Source organism: Tachypleus tridentatus, chromosome 5 (assembly GCF_004210375.1).
Source record: "Tachypleus tridentatus isolate NWPU-2018 chromosome 5, ASM421037v1, whole genome shotgun sequence".
Taxonomy (NCBI): domain Eukaryota; kingdom Metazoa; phylum Arthropoda; class Merostomata; order Xiphosura; family Limulidae; genus Tachypleus; species Tachypleus tridentatus.
In genome coordinates, this window is record NC_134829.1 from 47,929,651 (window position 1) to 47,957,283 (window position 27,633).

General features: G+C 28.9%; 1 protein-coding gene across 1 annotated transcript in view; it reads right to left on the bottom strand.

The window, feature by feature from the left end:
- Positions 1–337: 337 nt before the first annotated feature.
- LOC143250353 (inositol 1,4,5-trisphosphate-gated calcium channel ITPR1-like) overlaps positions 338–27,633 on the bottom strand; it is a 178,377-nt gene continuing 151,081 nt past the window's right edge. The window contains 3 exon segments of the mRNA XM_076500799.1: positions 338–7,587; positions 9,957–10,118; positions 11,373–11,533. Of these exon segments, the coding sequence (XP_076356914.1) occupies positions 7,495–7,587; positions 9,957–10,118; positions 11,373–11,533 (416 nt within the window). The 3' untranslated portion in view covers positions 338–7,494.

A 27,633-nucleotide genomic window follows, 5' to 3' on the forward strand; every position in this document is an offset into this window, starting at 1 on the left:
ATCCCGCACGTGTAGTGTACTCCAGTGGTCATTATTACGATTATAAACTTTAAAAAGGAGTGTTTTAGATTTTTTTCGAGAGAAACTGTAAAGAATGTCAGCTCATCCTTTCCAGAGGTGATGATAAAAACGAGAGATTAGTGCATAATTACAAGATTTATTCACGAAGAAGTTATTTCAAAATAAGTTACAAAATTTGAGAAAACTACCAACTTTTATCCATTATACCACAATCTATACAATTTACAGTTCTGTATAAACACCGCTACAGATTACATAAGCCTAGTTCGACAAGTAAACATGCATGTACTTCATTATACAGGAAACAATGCTAATAACGATTTTTAAACTGTTTATTATTGAAATCATTACAATACTTACATTCGTAGTTTACGTACTGTCGTAACTAACTCATATAATAATCTCCGAATCTGACACAAACTTATTTTAATAATATAGTATAGCTGGTGACGCGTTTAAGTATTTCATTTGAGAAATTACTGGCAACAAATTATGAATGAATAATTATTTTATATTACACAGCTACAAAGAAACGTATTAATTTAACCAAGTGGTTTAGTTATTAATTACACAAAAACCTGAGGAATTAATCATCTTAATATTGCATATTTATTGTAACTTTTATTAGTAGAGAAACAATAGCCACATACAAAATAACAAAAATAAAACAAAATCGCTCTGAACACGTAGCTATACACAACAAAACAAAAGAGCATGTATAAAAAGGTAAAATAGTAAAATAAGTCACGAGTTTTTTTATTTTTTGAAACACAGATGGCGTTGAAACGATAACAAACGATTCTTTGTTACAACATCGAAATTTCCGGCACGAGCATACACAGCTGGAAATACATTCTTGAAAGAAACGAACATAGTTAAAATACCTTCATATTAATCTCCATGAACAACAACTAAAAGAAACAAACTTATAAAATTATATAAATTCCTACAAGGCAAAGCTCGAGTTAAACATGATTTAAGGTACATTAAAAAAACACAACAACAACAAACACTCGTATGATAAAAATAACAAGTGGCATAGTAAGTAATCCAAGTCAAACGAACCATATATATATTTCCTAGGTTTCCGAATGTAGTGTTAAGCTTCGAGTGTGAATAAAGAATAATTAGAAAACAAAGGTTAGTTTCAACACAGTGTAAAAATTGAATTTTTGTAAGTCATCTCGTTTAGAAGTGTAAAAGTTTCAAACAAATTTATCTTCATACATTATGAGCTGAGGCTAACAGCAAGTGTACAACACCACAGATCACTACTAGTAACAGTTTTAGATATCCATTAACGTTAACTGTGTGGCTGATGAGAGGATTTAGAAGAACCAATATGTGACAAATAGTAAAGTTTACAAGTTCCATGGGTATTAGTAATAACTCCAAGAGAAAAATTTGAGTCTTTAAAGTTGGTATAGTAATAATAAAACGATGGTATACAAAAATAGTAATAAGGAAAGTTGTTTTTTTCTAAATCAAAGACAAATAATAATAAAAGAAAAACTGGAATGATAAAGAAGTTCCAACATTCTATAATTAATATAGCTTACAGCGTCTATCAAAGCTTCATATTTTTGGAACAGTTAACGACAAAGGTTAATTCCAATACTTGAAATCAGAAGATAGAAAAAATATAAAAAACCACAAGAAAATTAAAAATATACAGAAAAACTAACAGTAACATCATATTTAAAAAACAACAAACAATAATAAGTTGCTAGAAAATAATACTCTATCCAACTTACATGAAAACTGAACAAACACTGTTAAGGTCAATATATTAGAACATATGTTAAAATTGATTTTTACTCAAATCAAGAACAAACCTACAGTTTGGGACAAGATGCACAAATAATAAAGTAAGATTTTTCGCATATTAAAATATCCAAGTTTCTCACAGAAAGTGAAAAATTATAAAACAAAATCATAATTAAAATATACACGTCTCATGAAACACAGTTGTCAGGATGTATTTTCGTCAGAAATATTCATTCCTAAGAAAGTTAATATTTTCATTTCATTTTGTTTTTCAGAACGTGTTTTCAAACAGTGAAGATGACAAAATCTTTTACTGCTGTTTACATTTATAATTAAAACATTGATGAAAATGAATTTTCAGAACACTTCAGATTAATTAGTTCAGTAAATAAATTGTAAATTGTCTATGTTATTATCGTTTGTTACAATATTTTGACTGAATACAGTGAGAGTACTCTTGGTTAGAATGCATAAACAAACATTTTTTTTCAGTCAATGTTATTTTATATAAATGATTACATTAAACCTAAAAAAATAAAAATTTAATATTTAGAATATTAAAAATAGGAGTTACAAAGCTATTATCAAACAAAGGTTATTTTCTACGATTTTAAGTTAACATCCTGAAAAACAAACATCTGATGTATGTTTGATAGACATATCTATTAATGTTGGAACAATAGTTTGTGAACAAAGGAGTATTAGAGAAGAAAATATATTTCTTTCTGAACTTTCACTAAAAATATATTGTACAACAAACAACAATAACACTATGTAACACAATTTTTACTTTTTCTTGTTCCTGTGCAGAAAGTGTTATTTCCCAATTGCTTATGCCTAAAGTAAATAGAGAAGACCTATTTTTCTCTTCAAACTTTGCTTTTGTGACCTGGGAGCATATAACAAAAACATGATGGAAGACAAAATTTGGGGGCTGATACATGAAAGTGGTTTACATTACAGTCGCAAATCTCGAAAAACTATTCACTTCTAAACATTTTTGTATAACTTTAGTATAAATACATGTAAATCTTGATTCATATGTTGTTTTATTCAGACCTTATGTAAATGAAATTTTCCCGTTTTTACATAGAAAATAGGTTTAATATCTAAATTTCATTATCCAGGCCACGAAAGTAATGTTTGAAGGGAATAATGGCCATTTTCAGTACTTTTACAGCATAAGCAATTAAGAAATAACACATACTATCCAGAAACAAAATGTGTTACACAGTGTAACATACAGATTTACACAGAATAGAATGTTAAGTTCCTCTGTGATGTGTTTGGTATTTTCAGAGCAGGGTTCAAGAAGTTAACTGGACAGTTCAGAGAAAGATTAGACACTTTATTTTTGAAAAGCACAACTAAAGTACCCTATGACATTTAACATTCTAAAGAATGTCTCTTCAGAAAGATCTGACCTATTTGCAAGGAAGTCAAAACATCAAACAACAATTTTCAGACATCATCTTGTTAAGATAGCCGTCAATGTCATCTGGTGATACGTTAGTAGAAATCTATGAATAATCACTTCAACTTAACAAACAAAAAGCACTGTTCATAAAACAGAGTGACACTAATAGTCAGTACACTGTATAAAGTGTTGTGTAATGACAAAGAACTATCTCAATAACAGCTTGGTAAAAAGTTACAAAAGGTGTAAAGTTATTCAACAGTCTTCTATACAACACTAAACAATGTATGTTTCATAACACACTTACTTAACCCTTCAGTGACATATTATAATAATATTGTTTCTCTGTATACTTAACTTCTTCACTGATTTAACTTTTGTTTTGTTGCACGATGACAAACCCCAACTATTACAATTTCATGTATTAATTATTAATACAATCTGGGTCATTGGTACTGTTACTATCATGTTGGATAACTGTAATACTTTCAAACTCAAATGCAATTTTTCTGGATTAACTACCAAGTAAGACCAGTAGGCTATTTTTACCAATATGAAAATTTCGTGACTTGACTGGAATACCTTCTACAGCCTGAAGCAGGTTCCATGGTACTACAACTACAGATTTCTTAAGATGAGAAAAAAACATACATGTAAAAAGTAAAAAAAATAAATAAAATTATAATTAATTTAGAAAATTTGTTAAATTTAAGAGCTTAAATAAAGCGTAACAATAATGATAATTATAGGTTTTGTTTGTTTGCCTGAATGTCAAGCAACGTTACTCGAGGGCTATCTGTACAAATCATCCAGGGAAGATAGCCAGTCAACACCAACCACTGTCTAGTGTCAGGCTACTTTAACTAAACAGTTATTCAACTGTCACTTGTGAAATGTACTACCCATTGATCTAACAAGTTGTTTTTTTTGTTTGTTTTTTGTTTGTTTTTTTTGTGTTTTTTTTTGGGAGGGGGTTAGCATGATTCAAGCCATAGAATCAAAGGCCAGCATAGTAACCACTAGGCTACAAGCAGTCCCAGCTTAAAAATACAAATTAATGTTTGGAATATATGTTCCTTAGAAGACACCAACATTACTTTAGCTTGTTTGAAATAAATCTTGCTCACAATGGGCTGTATTTCTCAGTTCACCAATATGGAAGCTAAGCCTAATGCTTTTCGTTCGACTCAAAGCTATTCCTAAGTCACTGTTACAAGTAAAATAAATTCAAAGCTAATACAATTTTAGATGACTCTTACTTAAAAACTATATTAAGGTAAATGATAAACTTTTATTGTTCAACTAAAAACTAGAGACTTAACAAATGGATAAAATACTGTATTTTTTGTTCATTCCTCCAACAGTTTTTAAACATATATGATCTTAAAAAAGTACAAGGTAATAAAAACAAAACAACCAACCAACCAACCAAACAAGAATGTCCAAGTATAATTCATTCAATAAAACAATGCAATTTTGGCACAGAGTGAGTCCACTTTTTGAGACCTTTCATTCTAATCTTATGAAATATTACAAAAGAACTCCACAAATAATATTGCTTGTGTACTATGTAAGCCTATTTAAATAATTACAACAAAATATTGCTTGTGTACTAGATAAGCCTATTTAAATAATTAAAACAAAATATTGTTTGTGTACTAGGTAAGCCTATTTAAATAATTAAAACAAAATATTGTTTGTGTACTAGGTAAGCCTATTTAAATAATTACAACAAAATATTGTTTGTGTACTAGGTAAGCCTATTTAAATAATTACAACAAAATATTGTTTGTGTACTAGGTAAGCCTATTTAAATAATTACAACAAAATATTGTTTGTGTACTAGGTAAACCTATTTAATTATATCCAGTTAGCCTTGTATCTCTTCACTAATGATGCACGATGGAAAAATGATAATTGTTTTGGCCATAGATACCCAGGTGATGGAAACGTATAATTAAAGTCTTTATTGCAAAGTTTCCATGTATTAGTAAACCTAAGTTTCCAAAAGTATCACCAGGAGAACAACATATATGTTAGTCATTAAATATTAATTACACAAATCAAACATAACATACAGTTCTATTAACAGAAAAAATATAACAAATGTTAAAATACCGTCACACGAAATGATAGCTTACCAACAAGTAAGAACCAAAAATGACAGATGAACGTTTCTGATCTAAAGCAATAAGCAAAAGAATATAAAAGTAAATGGACACAGTTATGTTCCTCCATGAAATCTTAAACCAATAGCACTGAGTGATTATTAAAGTATGGGATGTGTTAAACAATGCCTGAAGAAGGAGTGCATACTACCTAATATAGACAATACAAAAACATAAAAAATATCCTTACACTTGGAAGTATTTTTTCTTGCAGTGAACATGAATAAAAAGATGAACTTAAAAAGGTTAAAAGAAGAATACAAACATGTTGAAGATACCTGTACAATGAACACCTGTTTTTGGGAGGTGGAAAATACCATTACATCTGTTGTAATATCAAGTGTCCACTTTTGAGCTTGCAAAAATTAAGATTAGATTGACCTGTGACCACTCAATACATTGAGGCAACAACTGGTTTTCACACACTCAGCTGCTGAAAATTAATTCATGATGAAACAACCGAGATTTTCACACAAGATTCTGTCCTACAAAATACAATGAATCTCATTCAAAGGTACAGAAATACTAAGAATCTGGTCAAATATTTACTATAAATATTTTTAATACAACTACAAAAAGTTAGCAAAAACCTCAGTATGCTTTTTGTAAGAAGAGCTAAGGCAGTGTTTTTGACATGTGAACTGCATTTCATAGACATCTGCTGGGATTTTACCTTGAAACAATATTTCTAGGTTCATAAGTTTTTCATAAGGTTCAAGGAATCTGAAATGCTATCTCAACACAAAGCTAGGCCAAACAAGTTCCTAAAACACAGTCCACACAGCTCAACACACCTTTGAATAAAGCAAGAAAAGAACAGCTCACAGATGGTATGTATATGCAAAACAGCTATTTGGAACATTACTTCACTAAAAATGTCTGCTTTTCTTACTCGTGCCCCAAAATTATGTTTCAGTGGTGGTTTGGCATCTATATAAAGTGTATCACATCACACTGACTGTACTATTTACATCCTTCAAAAGCTTAAAGAACAACAACAGATTCAAACAGTGCATTGTTATAATAGCAATTCATTATGATCACAATAAAACATTACCATTCTTACATGGATAGTACACTACTTTTCCAATGGTATATCACACTCACAGATTAACCTATCGTGATGTTACGTATTATTCATAGCAGAATTATCTTATTCTGCTACAAAAAAAATTGTTTAAGTTCAATAAGCTACTTGTAAACATTGAACACATATTACTGGTTTTAAGTACTGTTTACATGATTTAAATTAACACCTAAATAATCAGCAGTTGTTTAATGAACAACAATTCACTTGAAAGACTACATCTTTCATTTTCACACCATCATAATTGATGCATCTATACAATACAACTCCAAGAGTGTGTGTTTATTAAACTTTGACAAATCTTTATACAGGTTGAAATTTAGATAATAAAAACACAGTATAAACTCATTAGAAGAATTATATTGAAGAAACAAGAACAGTAATAAACACACACATTGTTAAATTGTACTCTTCTATTTGTTTATGATAATACTAATTAAAAGACATTTGTGTTAACAATGTAAAAATCAGTAACTAATTCTCCTGTTTAACAATGTTTTTAACAATATATTTGTGTGTGACTAAAACAAGCCTAAAATAGGTACACATACACTCATCTAAATCCATATTCTAGCTTATAAAGTTTAACATTTTTATGTTACTTGTTTGGCAATGTCACCAGTAACTTCTTTCCAGTACATCAGAGAGTAAACCAAAATTTATCAGCTGATAAATATCAAACAAGTAGCTACTCCATTTACAAACTAATGTTTCACATTCACTTGTGAAACCTCAGAACACGAACTTGTGAACTTACTATAGTAGAACTAGTTATGAAAATGTTCTCTCTGTACACTAATGAAACACTTTTAATGAAAATAAAGCTAGTTAATGTTTTCCAAACCACCTTCTTAGTATATTTTTCAAACAACTTTCTATAAAATAGATATTTTCTACAGTTTCTTGAGTAAATCCTACCTCCAACATATTGAAGGTTATGGATGTATATGTTCTATACCACGACCACAATACGTGTATTTAAAACATTTTACAAGATCAAACAAACTTTCACTTTAAGATCAGGTGAGATTTATTCACTGACTAGACACAGTGTGGACAGGTAAAGCCCCAATAGGTGGCGCTCCCAGTAAACCAAGTCGCTGTTTCTGTTTACGCTGTTCAGTCATCTGCAGAAATAAAATATGAAGACGAATAAAAGTAAGCTACCAGCCATACATATTTGTTATCATCCATTTAACCCTTTTCAGACCAGTTATAGGACAGTAATGCCACTTCCTTGTAGAAATACATAACTATATTTCACAAAACTTTGTGGAAAGCTGCGACACAGTATCTAAGTTCAACAAATACCTTAAAATTCATCTTAAAACAATAACAACAGCATAAAAAAATAATTTATTAGTGGCCAAGCAGTTCATCTTTAAAAATGGAAACACCATTACCTTAGCAAGGCAAACAATAATGTTCCTGCAAATATTCTTGAATGAGATCAGTTCTCATTTAATAAATAATGCATTCTTTTTCACTGTTTGAATATAATAAACAACAATATTCAACAAATAAGGATTTGAAACATTAGGATATTTTTACATTGTCCATTTTACTCACTAAACCTAACTAGGTTTGCTTAATCTCTCTTCAAGGAAGAAACTTTTTATCGCTTTTAAAGAAACATAATTTAATGTAAAAAACAAATCAAACATAACATACAGCTCTATTAACAGAGAGCATAAGAAATGTACATTACTTGTCCCACTTTTTACCCCTTAGGTCTTCTAACATTCACCCTTAAAGTAGCTCAAGGTAGTCACTTTAAGTACCAAGGTACTACTCAAATTTAAATATTTCACGATAAAGTAAAAGATTTATAAATTGATTTAACTAATCATATTTCAACGTATTCAACTGTTGGTTTCAAAACTGTGTTTTATCAGTAATTATTTACACCACATGATGCGACATCATGAAGAGATGATGGGAAATAATAACTGCAGTAATACAGTTGGTAAAAGATAATGAAAATCATTTGAAAAACAAATTATTATAGTTCCAAGTGATTAGTTCATAACACATGAATCTATAGATGAGTGTAAACATTCTCACAAAAGTAACATGAATAGAAGTTAGAATATTTATTTACTTTTTCTTTGCAGGTAACTTGAAGTAAATATTATGAGATGACAAGATACAAATTCTAAAATATTTGAAATATAATTAAAACTACTTTTTTTACTTGGTTTTAAAATTTGATATGCACATGTGTGACTCACATCAAAGGTTCTGACTGGCATGGGTAAGGATAACAAATATCTATCAATCATTAAAACTACAGGGTGTTCAGAAAGTCACTGTGCAGTTTCAGTAATCATATGTTAGTATATTTCAGATTTTGATCCCAATATGGTTTTAACAACTGAAGAACGTGTATGGCTCATCGAACATGTATTCGAGAAGGTGGTAGATACACAGATGTGGTGTGACAGTGATTTGCTGAAAAATTCCCAGATACACCTGTTCCACATCGCAATGTAGTTCGTAACCTTGCTGATAAGTTTTGGAAACTGGATCAGTGGATGATACCAAACGCTGTGGAATCCAGCAAAGCTATCGGAGGAGAAACTGTTGGATATTTCTAACAGTGTGATGCAGAGTCCATCAAAATCATTACGAATGTTAGCTCAGCAGCACGATATTGGTCTTGTAACTGCTCATAACGCCATCAGAAAGAAATTAAAGCTCTTACCATACAAAATAATGGTGGTACAAGTACTGAAAGCAACTGATAATAAAAAACAAATATGCTATTGCAGATGGTTTAACCGATTTATCGAAGAGAATACAGCTAATATGTTGGATGTGACCTTTTTCACCGATGAAGCATGGTTCCATCTTTCAGGTTACGTTAATTCACAAAATTCAAGATTGTGGTCATCTGATAATCCTCACAGTTTGCACGAAACACCCCTACATGATTTCAAGGTTGGTGTGTGGGTTGAGATTTCCAGACGTCGAATTGTTGGCCCAATTTTTTTTATGAACACAAACAAGTGCTATTGTTTGGAGATTCTTCACACCTTCATCAGTCAGATGACAAGTGATGAAATCAATTACTCATGGTTTCAACAGGATGGTGTTACTGCCCACACATCTCACAGATCTATACGGTTATTAAAGGAATGTTTTGGAGACCGCATTATTTCCAAAGACGTGTGGCCCCCACGCTCACCAGATCTTAATCCATTAGACTTTTATCTATGGGGAGCAGCAAAATCTGCAGTGTATCGAGATCGTCCGCGCATGCTGGATGACTTGAAAGTAGCGTTTAAGAACAAAATAAGAAGAATCCAGGCCTGTATTGATGCCAATGGGGGTCACTTTCAATATTGTTTATAATTGTCATTCATATTTACCTTCTGTATTCTATATTGAAACATGTCTGTTAATAAATATACAAGTGCACAGTGACTTTCCAAACACCTTGTAGGTTCAAAACTTCCAGAGAGATAAGTTATGTTAACAACCAATTTAAACAAACCTGATCTCTTAGTTCTGTTAGTTGCCGAGAAAGAGTGGTTACAAGTTTTTGTGTTAAGTCGAGCTGGGCCTGCAGTGTTCTCATTTCGTTCTGTTCCCCTTCTCCGTCATCGGCAGCAAGAGACATCGCTCGCATTCGTGGAAACCAGTCGAGGTTCCTGTCCTTCAATGTAATAATACCAAGGTAAAAAAACATACAAACTTTCACCTTAAAGTTCCAAACAAACATCTCAAAAACAGATAAGACTTCATAAAATTCTTCTTATATGAAATAAGGTTTGTGTCAGATTTAAGACAAACAATCACCACTGACTACAGTTTGAACCACAACCTACATGCTTGCTGTAAAGAAAATACAGTCTGCACGTACGGTAGGTGAAGCTCACATCCCATATCTGAAAGCTCTTCCTTTTTAGAATCACCAACAATATTAGATAAGCATAATAAAACAAATTATGTTAATGCAGGAACTGTATTTCTACATGGCTGTATTTAATAATTGCAAAATAGGACCCACAGGTTTAGCCACTTAACTCTTCAAAACAAAAGGGTTAACATTTGAACACCTGAACCAACAGTAAACATGGCTTAAGCCCTCGGAGCAGATGCTATATGATAGTATGTTACCGATTTATCTAGTGCAGTATTCCTATCACCTAGCATTTGAACACTTGAACCGATGGTATACATGGTTTAAGCTATCAGATTAGATGCTACATAATAGTATATTAATGAACTGCCTAGTGCAGTATGTTACTACTGGTATTTAACTGTGTAGGTATTTTATAACTAATAACCAGTACACTACTACACAATGCTATTACAAGTATTTAACTATATATGTATTTTACGACTAATAACCAGTATGCTATTACAATGTTTATTATGGGTATTTAACTGTGTAGGTATTTTATGACTAATGACCAGTACACTGTGACACAATGCTGTGTAGGTATTTTATGACTAATAACCAGTACTCTATTACACAATGCTATTATGGATACTTTAGCTAGATAGGCATTTTATAACCAAAATACAGCAAATGTGTACCCAAACTGACGACAGTTAAGCACTTGCTGTTATTCACTATGTCCTTCCAATACAAATAACAAGTTTAAAATAAATAGCACTAAAGGTAATGAACATGTGTCAGGGTTAACATGAAGTGAAACTAGTGTACGAGCACTTAATCAATCATGTGCTCTATTATTAACACAAACATAAGCTGAACTTCATACACACACATAGGTGAGTATGTAGTCACCAGTGCAGAATTATAAATTTAACAGCAATGTATCAAAAAACTAAAAGTCAAGCACCCCTTAACACATTTTCTATTAAGTACTACTACAGATATTACATTTGCAGAAAAATAATTTCTCGTTTTCTTTAGCTATATTACAATAACTGTTCTAACTTTGATCATTGCAGCCACATAGCTTTCAGGACCAGTGAACTCTGTAGAATCTTTAACCTTCACCAGTACAATGAAGTACAAATAGTGCCACATGTTGTGTTCACATCGAATATGTTCTTCAAATGACACGGTCCTGTTGTCAAATGATGCTCTTTCCAAACCTGAAACATAAAATGTCTACTTATATCTTTTTATTTTTTACCAGTAATAAATTGCAGTATCATATATGATACTTCCTGTAAATTATCTTAACTTTGGTTGTTTGGGAAACATTAAATACAAATAGTTATTTTCAGCCTGTATAAATATTTTATAAGGTACAATAATTGTTGTAAATTGTGTATAAAATAGTTTTTGCAGGACATCCAAAGAGAAGTTGAATGCATCTAGAACAAAACAGTAACTCCAACAAATCATAAAGACTAGACCACATTCACTGCAGAATTTTGTAACATGAAAACAATGTACCTCCAAAATTTTTCCATGTCCTACAAAAACATACACAAAAATTAATTTTTTGAACTCAACTTCAAAATGTAATGCATGTATGTATCATAAGACACACTGGTGAATTGTATGGGGTGCTACGTTAGTAGCAACAGGACCATAGCTCGAGTTTTTTTGTAATGGGAACAATAAAACAAAGGACAACTAGCTTTATTGTTTACATATAACATGGTTTTACGCTTCTATAGAAACATTATTTATTGTTTTCTTTCAATAAAGCTTATTAAAATTATAACATTAAAGGAACTTTTATATATGTGAAGTAATTTAACACTTAAGTTTTTATTACTGCAAATAATTTAAACAAGAAAAACTGACTTCCAAAACATCTTATTTTCTATCTACCAGCAATATTAATTAGGTCTAGCATTCATTTCACAGTTGTTATACTTAGAATTTTTTACTACTGTCGTGATATATATTAAACACATTCTATAGTGTGCCTTTAAGAAGAGAAAAATAATTACACGAGTTTTAATATTGTTCCACAAGTATTCATTATAACTAAGGTCAACAGTAAAAGAACCAATGGCTTTCAAAAACCATTCTGAGACAGTGACCTCAGCTACAAAGTGAGTCTTGTTTATGAAAGTGTAAGATTGTTAATAAGTTCAAATCAAGGACTTTGAAGTAGCACAAGTCACAAAATTTCAGCCACATTAAAAAAAAAAAAAAACAACCACAAAAGAAAACACACCAAAAACTTCTCAACATGGGCTTAGGCAATTTGACTGACCACATGACCTTTCTATACTCACTTAAAGTCTTTATGAATTTAATACATCTAACTTTCAGTGTGGTTTGTATATCTTTACAAAATTATACATCTTCAATATGCAATAAAATAATTTTAGTTAATTATCTAAAAGACGAATTTGTTCATTAATATGCTGAGAATATGTTTTGAATAGACTGTTTTGAAAATTAATTTTTATGTTCAGATTAAAATATTTTTCTCCATCTCAAAATTCTCAAATTTCCTTTGTGTAGTCCCTCAAGCCTCCTAAATACATTTCATATGTTTTTATTTAGTAAACCTTTATAGTTTATCCGTTTTTATTCTCTACTCTAACTCAAAATGAGATATAAAAACCAAAATCTAAATTACATATCTTTTATTTCTATAATAACTTTAAACTGTAGTTTTTGACAGATTGTTAAGGAAGTGTATTCATGATGAAACTTTGTAAAATGGACAACAACTGTCTGTTGTGGAGACACAAGCATAGAGCATGACTTTCGAAACGTCGTCCTCTACGCTCGTGTCTCCACGACAGGCAGTTGCCGTCCATTCTACAAAGTTTCAACTTTAGACTGAAATACAACATACATCTATTTATATTATTGCTTTCTTAACCATGTCTGACTACTACTTGCACCTTCATAAGCAGTAAATCACCCAGATCTCATGCAGCTCACTCCATGCTAGTGAATTACGTTACACACAAATTACCAGAGTTCCTTGTATGTGCACCTCGTGGAACATTATAATTTTTATTTTACCTAATCTTAACTAACCTAAAAAAAATCCCTATTTTTAAATTGTAGTTACTTTTATAACAATAAACATGAAAACAAGAAATAAACTGCTTACCAAATTTTTTATTTTACTGTTTATTGTCAAGGACATTTAATCCTACCTTTTTATACTAATGATAATAATGCAATAAATACTTTCTAGTTAAGTTAATAATGCACCAACGAACATAGATTAGTAGAAGACAAAAAGTAGATAACATACTCTAGCTTAAAAAATTTTTCTAGTTTCTAATTATGGGCCAAGAGCCATTACAAATTAATTCAAATTAGCTGTTACGTTTCCCACGGCACGAAATGCTGTACTACAAATGAAATTGACGTTTATTTGACTTTCCATTTTTATAAGTAATGTATAATCAAATGTGAAAAAGAACTAGTAATAAATCATGGAAGAGAGGATGTGATTAGTGGTGTCTGACTTTTCTATTCAATATAACAAAACATTAAGGATATAAAAATTATGGTTTGTTTGAACAATTACAAATGTATGAGGATGTGATTAGTGGTGTCTGACTTTTCTATTCAATATAACAAAACATTAAGGATATAAAAATTATAGTTTGTTTGAACAATTACAAATGTATGAGGATGTGATTGGTGGTGTCTGACTTTTCTATTCAATATAACAAAACATTAAGGATATAAAAATTATAGTTTGTTTGAACAATTACAAATGTATGAGGATGTGATTAGTGGTGTCTGACTTTTCTATTCAATATAACAAAACATTAAGGATATAAAATTATGGTTTGTTTGAACAATTACAAATGTATGAGGATGTGATTGGTGGTGTCTGACTTTTCTATTCAATATAACAAAACATTAAGGATATAAAAATTATGGTTTGTTTGAACAATTACAAATGTATGAGGATGTGATTGGTGGTGTCTGACTTTTCTATTCAATATAACAAAACATTAAGGATATAAAAATTATGGTTTGTTTGAACAATTACAAATGTATGAGGATGTGATTGGTGGTGTCTGACTTTTCTATTCAATATAACAAAACATTAAGGATATAAAATTATGGTTTGTTTGAACAATTACAAATGTATGAGGATGTGATTGGTGGTGTCTGACTTTTCTATTCAATATAACAAAACATTAAGGATATAAAAATTATGGTTTGTTTGAACAATTACAAATGTATGAGGATGTGATTGGTGGTGTCTGACTTTTCTATTCAATATAACAAAACATTAAGGATATAAAAATTATGGTTTGTTTGAACAATTACAAATGTATGAGGATGTGATTGGTGGTGTCTGACTTTTCTATTCAATATAACAAAACATTAAGGATATAAAAATTATGGTTTGTTTGAACAATTACAAATGTATGAGGATGTGATTGGTGGTGTCTGACTTTTCTATTCAATATAACAAAACATTAAGGATATAAAAATTATGGTTTGTTTGAACAATTACAAATGTATGAGGATGTGATTGGTGGTGTCTGACTTTTCTATTCAATATAACAAAACATTAAGGATATAAAAATTATGGTTTGTTTGAACAATTACAAATGTATGAGGATGTGATTGGTGGTGTCTGACTTTTCTATTCAATATAACAAAACATTAAGGATATAAAAATTATGGTTTGTTTGAACAATTACAAATGTATGAGGATGTGATTGGTGGTGTCTGACTTTTCTATTCAATATAACAAAACATTAAGGATATAAAAATTATGGTTTGTTTGAACAATTACAAATGTATGAGGATGTGATTGGTGGTGTCTGACTTTTCTATTCAATATAACAAAACATTAAGGATATAAAAATTATGGTTTGTTTGAACAATTACAAATGTATGAGGATGTGATTGGTGGTGTCTGACTTTTCTATTCAATATAACAAAACATTAAGGATATAAAAATTATGGTTTGTTTGAACAATTACAAATGTATGAGGATGTGATTGGTGGTGTCTGACTTTTCTATTCAATATAACAAAACATTAAGGATATAAAAATTATAGTTTGTTTGAACAATTACAAATGTATGAGGATGTGATTGGTGGTGTCTGACTTTTCTATTCAATATAACAAAACATTAAGGATATAAAAATTATAGTTTGTTTGAACAATTACAAATGTATGAGGATGTGATTGGTGGTGTCTGACTTTTCTATTCAATATAACAAAACATTAAGGATATAAAATTATGGTTTGTTTGAACAATTACAAATGTATGAGGATGTGATTGGTGGTGTCTGACTTTTCTATTCAATATAACAAAACATTAAGGATATAAAAATTATGGTTTGTTTGAACAATTACAAATGTATGAGGATGTGATTGGTGGTGTCTGACTTTTCTATTCAATATAACAAAACATTAAGGATATAAAAATTATGGTTTGTTTGAACAATTACAAATGTATGAGGATGTGATTGGTGGTGTCTGACTTTTCTATTCAATATAACAAAACATTAAGGATATAAAATTATGGTTTGTTTGAACAATTACAAATGTATGAGGATGTGATTGGTGGTGTCTGACTTTTCTATTCAATATAACAAAACATTAAGGATATAAAATTATGGTTTGTTTGAACAATTACAAATGTATGAGGATGTGATTGGTGGTGTCTGACTTTTCTATTCAATATAACAAAACATTAAGGATATAAAAATTATGGTTTGTTTGAACAATTACAAATGTATGAGGATGTGATTGGTGGTGTCTGACTTTTCTATTCAATATAACAAAACATTAAGGATATAAAATTATGGTTTGTTTGAACAATTACAAATGTATGAGGATGTGATTGGTGGTGTCTGACTTTTCTATTCAATATAACAAAACATTAAGGATATAAAAATTATGGTTTGTTTGAACAATTACAAATGTATGAGGATGTGATTGGTGGTGTCTGACTTTTCTATTCAATATAACAAAACATTAAGGATATAAAATTATGGTTTGTTTGAACAATTACAAATGTATGAGGATGTGATTGGTGGTGTCTGACTTTTCTATTCAATATAACAAAACATTAAGGATATAAAAATTATAGTTTGTTTGAACAATTACAAATGTATGAGGATGTGATTGGTGGTGTCTGACTTTTCTATTCAATATAACAAAACATTAAGGATATAAAATTATGGTTTGTTTGAACAATTACAAATGTATGAGGATGTGATTAGTGGTGTCTGACTTTTCTATTCAATATAACAAAACATTAAGGATATAAAAATTATGGTTTGTTTGAACAATTACAAATGTATGAGGATGTGATTGGTGGTGTCTGACTTTTCTATTCAATATAACAAAACATTAAGGATATAAAAATTATGGTTTGTTTGAACAATTACAAATGTATGAGGATGTGATTGGTGGTGTCTGACTTTTCTATTCAATATAACAAAACATTAAGGATATAAAAATTATGGTTTGTTTGAACAATTACAAATGTATGAGGATGTGATTGGTGGTGTCTGACTTTTCTATTCAATATAACAAAACATTAAGGATATAAAAATTATAGTTTGTTTGAACAATTACAAATGTATGAGGATGTGATTGGTGGTGTCTGACTTTTCTATTCAATATAACAAAACATTAAGGATATAAAAATTATGGTTTGTTTGAACAATTACAAATGTATGAGGATGTGATTGGTGGTGTCTGACTTTTCTATTCAATATAACAAAACATTAAGGATATAAAAATTATGGTTTGTTTGAACAATTACAAATGTATGAGGATGTGATTGGTGGTGTCTGACTTTTCTATTCAATATAACAAAACATTAAGGATATAAAAATTATGGTTTGTTTGAACAATTACAAATGTATGAGGATGTGATTGGTGGTGTCTGACTTTTCTATTCAATATAACAAAACATTAAGGATATAAAAATTATGGTTTGTTTGAACAATTACAAATGTATGAGGATGTGATTGGTGGTGTCTGACTTTTCTATTCAATATAACAAAACATTAAGGATATAAAAATTATGGTTTGTTTGAACAATTACAAATGTATGAGGATGTGATTGGTGGTGTCTGACTTTTCTATTCAATATAACAAAACATTAAGGATATAAAAATTATGGTTTGTTTGAACAATTACAAATGTATGAGGATGTGATTGGTGGTGTCTGACTTTTCTATTCAATATAACAAAACATTAAGGATATAAAAATTATGGTTTGTTTGAACAATTACAAATGTATGAGGATGTGATTAGTGGTGTCTGACTTTTCTATTCAATATAACAAAACATTAAGGATATAAAAATTATGGTTTGTTTGAACAATTACAAATGTATGAGGATGTGATTGGTGGTGTCTGACTTTTCTATTCAATATAACAAAACATTAAGGATATAAAAATTATGGTTTGTTTGAACAATTACAAATGTATGAGGATGTGATTGGTGGTGTCTGACTTTTCTATTCAATATAACAAAACATTAAGGATATAAAAATTATGGTTTGTTTGAACAATTACAAATGTATGAGGATGTGATTAGTGGTGTCTGACTTTTCTATTCAATATAACAAAACATTAAGGATATAAAAATTATGGTTTGTTTGAACAATTACAAATGTATGAGGATGTGATTGGTGGTGTCTGACTTTTCTATTCAATATAACAAAACATTAAGGATATAAAAATTATGGTTTGTTTGAACAATTACAAATGTATGAGGATGTGATTGGTGGTGTCTGACTTTTCTATTCAATATAACAAAACATTAAGGATATAAAAATTATGGTTTGTTTGAACAATTACAAATGTATGAGGATGTGATTAGTGGTGTCTGACTTTTCTATTCAATATAACAAAACATTAAGGATATAAAAATTATGGTTTGTTTGAACAATTACAAATGTATGAGGATGTGATTGGTGGTGTCTGACTTTTCTATTCAATATAACAAAACATTAAGGATATAAAAATTATGGTTTGTTTGAACAATTACAAATGTATGAGGATGTGATTAGTGGTGTCTGACTTTTCTATTCAATATAACAAAACATTAAGGATATAAAAATTATGGTTTGTTTGAACAATTACAAATGTATGAGGATGTGATTGGTGGTGTCTGACTTTTCTATTCAATATAACAAAACATTAAGGATATAAAATTATGGTTTGTTTGAACAATTACAAATGTATGAGGATGTGATTGGTGGTGTCTGACTTTTCTATTCAATATAACAAAACATTAAGGATATAAAATTATAGTTTGTTTGAACAATTACAAATGTATGAGGATGTGATTAGTGGTGTCTGACTTTTCTATTCAATATAACAAAACATTAAGGATATAAAAATTATGGTTTGTTTGAACAATTACAAATGTATGAGGATGTGATTAGTGGTGTCTGACTTTTCTATTCAATATAACAAAACATTAAGGATATAAAAATTATGGTTTGTTTGAACAATTACAAATGTATGAGGATGTGATTGGTGGTGTCTGACTTTTCTATTCAATATAACAAAACATTAAGGATATAAAAATTATGGTTTGTTTGAACAATTACAAATGTATGAGGATGTGATTAGTGGTGTCTGACTTTTCTATTCAATATAACAAAACATTAAGGATATAAAATTATGGTTTGTTTGAACAATTACAAATGTATGAGGATGTGATTGGTGGTGTCTGACTTTTCTATTCAATATAACAAAACATTAAGGATATAAAATTATAGTTTGTTTGAACAATTACAAATGTATGAGGATGTGATTGGTGGTGTCTGACTTTTCTATTCAATATAACAAAACATTAAGGATATAAAAATTATGGTTTGTTTGAACAATTACAAATGTATGAGGATGTGATTGGTGGTGTCTGACTTTTCTATTCAATATAACAAAACATTAAGGATATAAAATTATAGTTTGTTTGAACAATTACAAATGTATGAGGATGTGATTGGTGGTGTCTGACTTTTCTATTCAATATAACAAAACATTAAGGATATAAAAATTATGGTTTGTTTGAACAATTACAAATGTATGAGGATGTGATTGGTGGTGTCTGACTTTTCTATTCAATATAACAAAACATTAAGGATATAAAAATTATGGTTTGTTTGAACAATTACAAATGTATGAGGATGTGATTAGTGGTGTCTGACTTTTCTATTCAATATAACAAAACATTAAGGATATAAAATTATGGTTTGTTTGAACAATTACAAATGTATGAGGATGTGATTGGTGGTGTCTGACTTTTCTATTCAATATAACAAAACATTAAGGATATAAAATTATGGTTTGTTTGAACAATTACAAATGTATGAGGATGTGATTGGTGGTGTCTGACTTTTCTATTCAATATAACAAAACATTAAGGATATAAAAATTATGGTTTGTTTGAACAATTACAAATGTATGAGGATGTGATTAGTGGTGTCTGACTTTTCTATTCAATATAACAAAACATTAAGGATATAAAAATTATGGTTTGAACAATTACAAATGTATGAGGATGTGATTGGTGGTGTCTGACTTTTCTATTCAATATAACAAAACATTAAGGATATAAAATTATGGTTTGTTTGAACAATTACAAATGTATGAGGATGTGATTGGTGGTGTCTGACTTTTCTATTCAATATAACAAAACATTAAGGATATAAAAATTATGGTTTGTTTGAACAATTACAAATGTATGAGGATGTGATTAGTGGTGTCTGACTTTTCTATTCAATATAACAAAACATTAAGGATATAAAATTATGGTTTGTTTGAACAATTACAAATGTATGAGGATGTGATTGGTGGTGTCTGACTTTTCTATTCAATATAACAAAACATTAAGGATATAAAATTATGGTTTGTTTGAACAATTACAAATGTATGAGGATGTGATTGGTGGTGTCTGACTTTTCTATTCAATATAACAAAACATTAAGGATATAAAAATTATGGTTTGTTTGAACAATTACAAATGTATGAGGATGTGATTGGTGGTGTCTGACTTTTCTATTCAATATAACAAAACATTAAGGATATAAAAATTATGGTTTGTTTGAACAATTACAAATGTATGAGGATGTGATTAGTGGTGTCTGACTTTTCTATTCAATATAACAAAACATTAAGGATATAAAAATTATGGTTTGAACAATTACAAATGTATGAGGATGTGATTGGTGGTGTCTGACTTTTCTATTCAATATAACAAAACATTAAGGATATAAAAATTATGGTTTGTTTGAACAATTACAAATGTATGAGGATGTGATTGGTGGTGTCTGACTTTTCTATTCAATATAACAAAACATTAAGGATATAAAAATTATGGTTTGTTTGAACAATTACAAATGTATGAGGATGTGATTAGTGGTGTCTGACTTTTCTATTCAATATAACAAAACATTAAGGATATAAAATTATAGTTTGTTTGAACAATTACAAATGTATGAGGATGTGATTGGTGGTGTCTGACTTTTCTATTCAATATAACAAAACATTAAGGATATAAAAATTATGGTTTGTTTGAACAATTACAAATGTATGAGGATGTGATTGGTGGTGTCTGACTTTTCTATTCAATATAACAAAACATTAAGGATATAAAAATTATAGTTTGTTTGAACAATTACAAATGTATGAGGATGTGATTGGTGGTGTCTGACTTTTCTATTCAATATAACAAAACATTAAGGATATAAAAATTATGGTTTGTTTGAACAATTACAAATGTATGAGGATGTGATTGGTGGTGTCTGACTTTTCTATTCAATATAACAAAACATTAAGGATATAAAAATTATGGTTTGTTTGAACAATTACAAATGTATGAGGATGTGATTGGTGGTGTCTGACTTTTCTATTCAATATAACAAAACATTAAGGATATAAAAATTATGGTTTGTTTGAACAATTACAAATGTATGAGGATGTGATTGGTGGTGTCTGACTTTTCTATTCAATATAACAAAACATTAAGGATATAAAAATTATGGTTTGTTTGAACAATTACAAATGTATGAGGATGTGATTGGTGGGGTCTGACTTTTCTATTCAATATAACAAAACATTAAGGATATAAAATTATGCTTTGTTTGAACAATTACAAATGTATGAGGATGTGATTGGTGGTGTCTGACTTTTCTATTCAATATAACAAAACATTAAGGATATAAAATTATGGTTTGAACAATTACAAATGTATGAGGATGTGATTGGTGGTGTCTGACTTTTCTATTCAATATAACAAAACATTAAGGATATAAAATTATGGTTTGTTTGAACAATTACAAATGTATGAGGATGTGATTGGTGGTGTCTGACTTTTCTATTCAATATAACAAAACATTAAGGATATAAAATTATAGTTTGTTTGAACAATTACAAATGTATGAGGATGTGATTGGTGGTGTCTGACTTTTCTATTCAATATAACAAAACATTAAGGATATAAAATTATGGTTTGTTTGAACAATTACAAATGTATGAGGATGTGATTGGTGGTGTCTGACTTTTCTATTCAATATAACAAAACATTAAGGATATAAAAATTATAGTTTGTTTGAACAATTACAAATGTATGAGGATGTGATTGGTGGTGTCTGACTTTTCTATTCAATATAACAAAACATTAAGGATATAAAATTATGGTTTGTTTGAACAATTACAAATGTATGAGGATGTGATTGGTGGTGTCTGACTTTTCTATTCAATATAACAAAACATTAAGGATATAAAATTATGGTTTGTTTGAACAATTACAAATGTATGAGGATGTGATTGGTGGTGTCTGACTTTTCTATTCAATATAACAAAACATTAAGGATATAAAAATTATAGTTTGTTTGAACAATTACAAATGTATGAGGATGTGATTGGTGGTGTCTGACTTTTCTATTCAATATAACAAAACATTAAGGATATAAAAATTATGGTTTGTTTGAACAATTACAAATGTATGAGGATGTGATTGGTGGTGTCTGACTTTTCTATTCAATATAACAAAACATTAAGAATATAAAAATTATAGTTTGTTTGAACAATTACAAATGTATGAGGATGTGATTGGTGGTGTCTGACTTTTCTATTCAATATAACAAAACATTAAGGATATAAAAATTATAGTTTGTTTGAACAATTACAAATGTATGAGGATGTGATTGGTGGTGTCTGACTTTTCTATTCAATATAACAAAACATTAAGGATATAAAAATTATAGTTTGTTTGAACAATTACAAATGTATGAGGATGTGATTGGTGGTGTCTGACTTTTCTATTCAATATAACAAAACATTAAGGATATAAAAATTATAGTTTGTTTGAACAATTACAAATGTATGAGGATGTGATTGGTGGTGTCTGACTTTTCTATTCAATATAACAAAACATTAAGGATATAAAATTATAGTTTGTTTGAACAATTACAAATGTATGAGGATGTGATTGGTGGTGTCTGACTTTTCTATTCAATATAACAAAACATTAAGGATATAAAAATTATGGTTTGTTTGAACAATTACAAATGTATGAGGATGTGATTGGTGGTGTCTGACTTTTCTATTCAATATAACAAAACATTAAGGATATAAAATTATAGTTTGTTTGAACAATTACAAATGTATGAGGATGTGATTGGTGGTGTCTGACTTTTCTATTCAATATAACAAAACATTAAGGATATAAAATTATAGTTTGTTTGAACAATTACAAATGTATGAGGATGTGATTGGTGGTGTCTGACTTTTCTATTCAATATAACAAAACATTAAGGATATAAAATTATGGTTTGTTTGAACAATTACAAATGTATGAGGATGTGATTGGTGGTGTCTGACTTTTCTATTCAATATAACAAAACATTAAGAATATAAAAATTATGGTTTGTTTGAACAATTACAAATGTATGAGGATGTGATTGGTGGTGTCTGACTTTTCTATTCAATATAACAAAACATTAAGGATATAAAAATTATGGTTTGTTTGAACAATTACAAATGTATGAGGATGTGATTGGTGGTGTCTGACTTTTCTATTCAATATAACAAAACATTAAGAATATAAAAATTATGGTTTGTTTGAACAATTACAAATGTATGAGGATGTGATTGGTGGTGTCTGACTTTTCTATTCAATATAACAAAACATTAAGGATATAAAAATTATACTTTGAACAATTACAAATGTATGAGGATGTGATTGGTGGGGTCTGACTTTTCTATTCAATATAACAAAACATTAAGGATATAAAAATTATGCTTTGTTTGAACAATTACAAATGTATGAGGATGTGATTGGTGGGGTCTGACTTTTCTATTCAATATAACAAAACATTAAGGATATAAAAATTATGCTTTGTTTGAACAATTACAAATGTATGAGGATGTGATTGGTGGTGTCTGACTTTTCTATTCAATATAACAAAACATTAAGGATATAAAAATTATGGTTTGTTTGAACAATTACAAATGTATGAGGATGTGATTGGTGGTGTCTGACTTTTCTATTCAATATAACAAAACATTAAGGATATAAAATTATGGTTTGTTTGAACAATTACAAATGTATGAGGATGTGATTGGTGGTGTCTGACTTTTCTATTCAATATAACAAAACATTAAGGATATAAAAATTATGGTTTGTTTGAACAATTACAAATGTATGAGGATGTGATTGGTGGTGTCTGACTTTTCTATTCAATATAACAAAACATTAAGGATATAAAAATTATGGTTTGTTTGAACAATTACAAATGTATGAGGATGTGATTAGTGGTGTCTGACTTTTCTATTCAATATAACAAAACATTAAGGATATAAAAATTATGGTTTGAACAATTACAAATGTATGAGGATGTGATTGGTGGTGTCTGACTTTTCTATTCAATATAACAAAACATTAAGGATATAAAATTATGGTTTGTTTGAACAATTACAAATGTATGAGGATGTGATTGGTGGTGTCTGACTTTTCTATTCAATATAACAAAACATTAAGGATATAAAATTATGGTTTGTTTGAACAATTACAAATGTATGAGGATGTGATTGGTGGTGTCTGACTTTTCTATTCAATATAACAAAACATTAAGGATATAAAATTATAGTTTGTTTGAACAATTACAAATGTATGAGGATGTGATTGGTGGTGTCTGACTTTTCTATTCAATATAACAAAACATTAAGGATATAAAAATTATGGTTTGTTTGAACAATTACAAATGTATGAGGATGTGATTGGTGGTGTCTGACTTTTCTATTCAATATAACAAAACATTAAGGATATAAAAATTATAGTTTGTTTGAACAATTACAAATGTATGAGGATGTGATTGGTGGTGTCTGACTTTTCTATTCAATATAACAAAACATTAAGGATATAAAATTATGGTTTGTTTGAACAATTACAAATGTATGAGGATGTGATTGGTGGTGTCTGACTTTTCTATTCAATATAACAAAACATTAAGGATATAAAATTATGGTTTGTTTGAACAATTACAAATGTATGAGGATGTGATTGGTGGTGTCTGACTTTTCTATTCAATATAACAAAACATTAAGGATATAAAATTATAGTTTGTTTGAACAATTACAAATGTATGAGGATGTGATTGGTGGTGTCTGACTTTTCTATTCAATATAACAAAACATTAAGGATATAAAATTATGGTTTGTTTGAACAATTACAAATGTATGAGGATGTGATTGGTGGTGTCTGACTTTTCTATTCAATATAACAAAACATTAAGAATATAAAAATTATAGTTTGTTTGAACAATTACAAATGTATGAGGATGTGATTGGTGGTGTCTGACTTTTCTATTCAATATAACAAAACATTAAGGATATAAAATTATAGTTTGTTTGAACAATTACAAATGTATGAGGATGTGATTGGTGGTGTCTGACTTTTCTATTCAATATAACAAAACATTAAGGATATAAAATTATAGTTTGTTTGAACAATTACAAATGTATGAGGATGTGATTGGTGGTGTCTGACTTTTCTATTCAATATAACAAAACATTAAGGATATAAAATTATAGTTTGTTTGAACAATTACAAATGTATGAGGATGTGATTGGTGGTGTCTGACTTTTCTATTCAATATAACAAAACATTAAGGATATAAAAATTATAGTTTGTTTGAACAATTACAAATGTATGAGGATGTGATTGGTGGTGTCTGACTTTTCTATTCAATATAACAAAACATTAAGGATATAAAAATTATGGTTTGTTTGAACAATTACAAATGTATGAGGATGTGATTGGTGGTGTCTGACTTTTCTATTCAATATAACAAAACATTAAGGATATAAAAATTATAGTTTGTTTGAACAATTACAAATGTATGAGGATGTGATTGGTGGTGTCTGACTTTTCTATTCAATATAACAAAACATTAAGGATATAAAATTATAGTTTGTTTGAACAATTACAAATGTATGAGGATGTGATTGGTGGTGTCTGACTTTTCTATTCAATATAACAAAACATTAAGGATATAAAAATTATGGTTTGTTTGAACAATTACAAATGTATGAGGATGTGATTGGTGGTGTCTGACTTTTCTATTCAATATAACAAAACATTAAGGATATAAAATTATGGTTTGTTTGAACAATTACAAATGTATGAGGATGTGATTGGTGGTGTCTGACTTTTCTATTCAATATAACAAAACATTAAGGATATAAAATTATGGTTTGTTTGAACAATTACAAATGTATGAGGATGTGATTGGTGGTGTCTGACTTTTCTATTCAATATAACAAAACATTAAGAATATAAAATTATGGTTTGTTTGAACAATTACAAATGTATGAGGATGTGATTGGTGGTGTCTGACTTTTCTATTCAATATAACAAAACATTAAGGATATAAAAATTATACTTTGAACAATTACAAATGTATGAGGATGTGATTGGTGGGGTCTGACTTTTCTATTCAATATAACAAAACATTAAGGATATAAAATTATGCTTTGTTTGAACAATTACAAATGTATGAGGATGTGATTGGTGGGGTCTGACTTTTCTATTCAATATAACAAAACATTAAGGATATAAAATTATGCTTTGTTTGAACAATTACAAATGTATGAGGATGTGATTGGTGGTGTCTGACTTTTCTATTCAATATAACAAAACATTAAGGATATAAAAATTATGGTTTGTTTGAACAATTACAAATGTATGAGGATGTGATTGGTGGTGTCTGACTTTTCTATTCAATATAACAAAACATTAAGGATATAAAAATTATGGTTTGTTTGAACAATTACAAATGTATGAGGATGTGATTGGTGGTGTCTGACTTTTCTATTCAATATAACAAAACATTAAGGATATAAAATTATGGTTTGTTTGAACAATTACAAATGTATGAGGATGTGATTGGTGGTGTCTGACTTTTCTATTCAATATAACAAAACATTAAGGATATAAAATTATGGTTTGTTTGAACAATTACAAATGTATGAGGATGTGATTAGTGGTGTCTGACTTTTCTATTCAATATAACAAAACATTAAGGATATAAAAATTATGGTTTGAACAATTACAAATGTATGAGGATGTGATTGGTGGTGTCTGACTTTTCTATTCAATATAACAAAACATTAAGGATATAAAAATTATGGTTTGTTTGAACAATTACAAATGTATGAGGATGTGATTGGTGGTGTCTGACTTTTCTATTCAATATAACAAAACATTAAGGATATAAAAATTATGGTTTGTTTGAACAATTACAAATGTATGAGGATGTGATTAGTGGTGTCTGACTTTTCTATTCAATATAACAAAACATTAAGGATATAAAAATTATGGTTTGAACAATTACAAATGTATGAGGATGTGATTGGTAGTGTCTGACTTTTCTATTCAATATAACAAAACATTAAGGATATAAAAATTATGGTTTGTTTGAACAATTACAAATGTATGAGGATGTGATTGGTGGTGTCTGACTTTTCTATTCAATATAACAAAACATTAAGGATATAAAAATTATAGTTTGTTTGAACAATTACAAATGTATGAGGATGTGATTGGTGGTGTCTGACTTTTCTATTCAATATAACAAAACATTAAGGATATAAAAATTATGGTTTGTTTGAACAATTACAAATGTATGAGGATGTGATTGGTGGTGTCTGACTTTTCTATTCAATATAACAAAACATTAAGGATATAAAATTATAGTTTGTTTGAACAATTACAAATGTATGAGGATGTGATTGGTGGTGTCTGACTTTTCTAT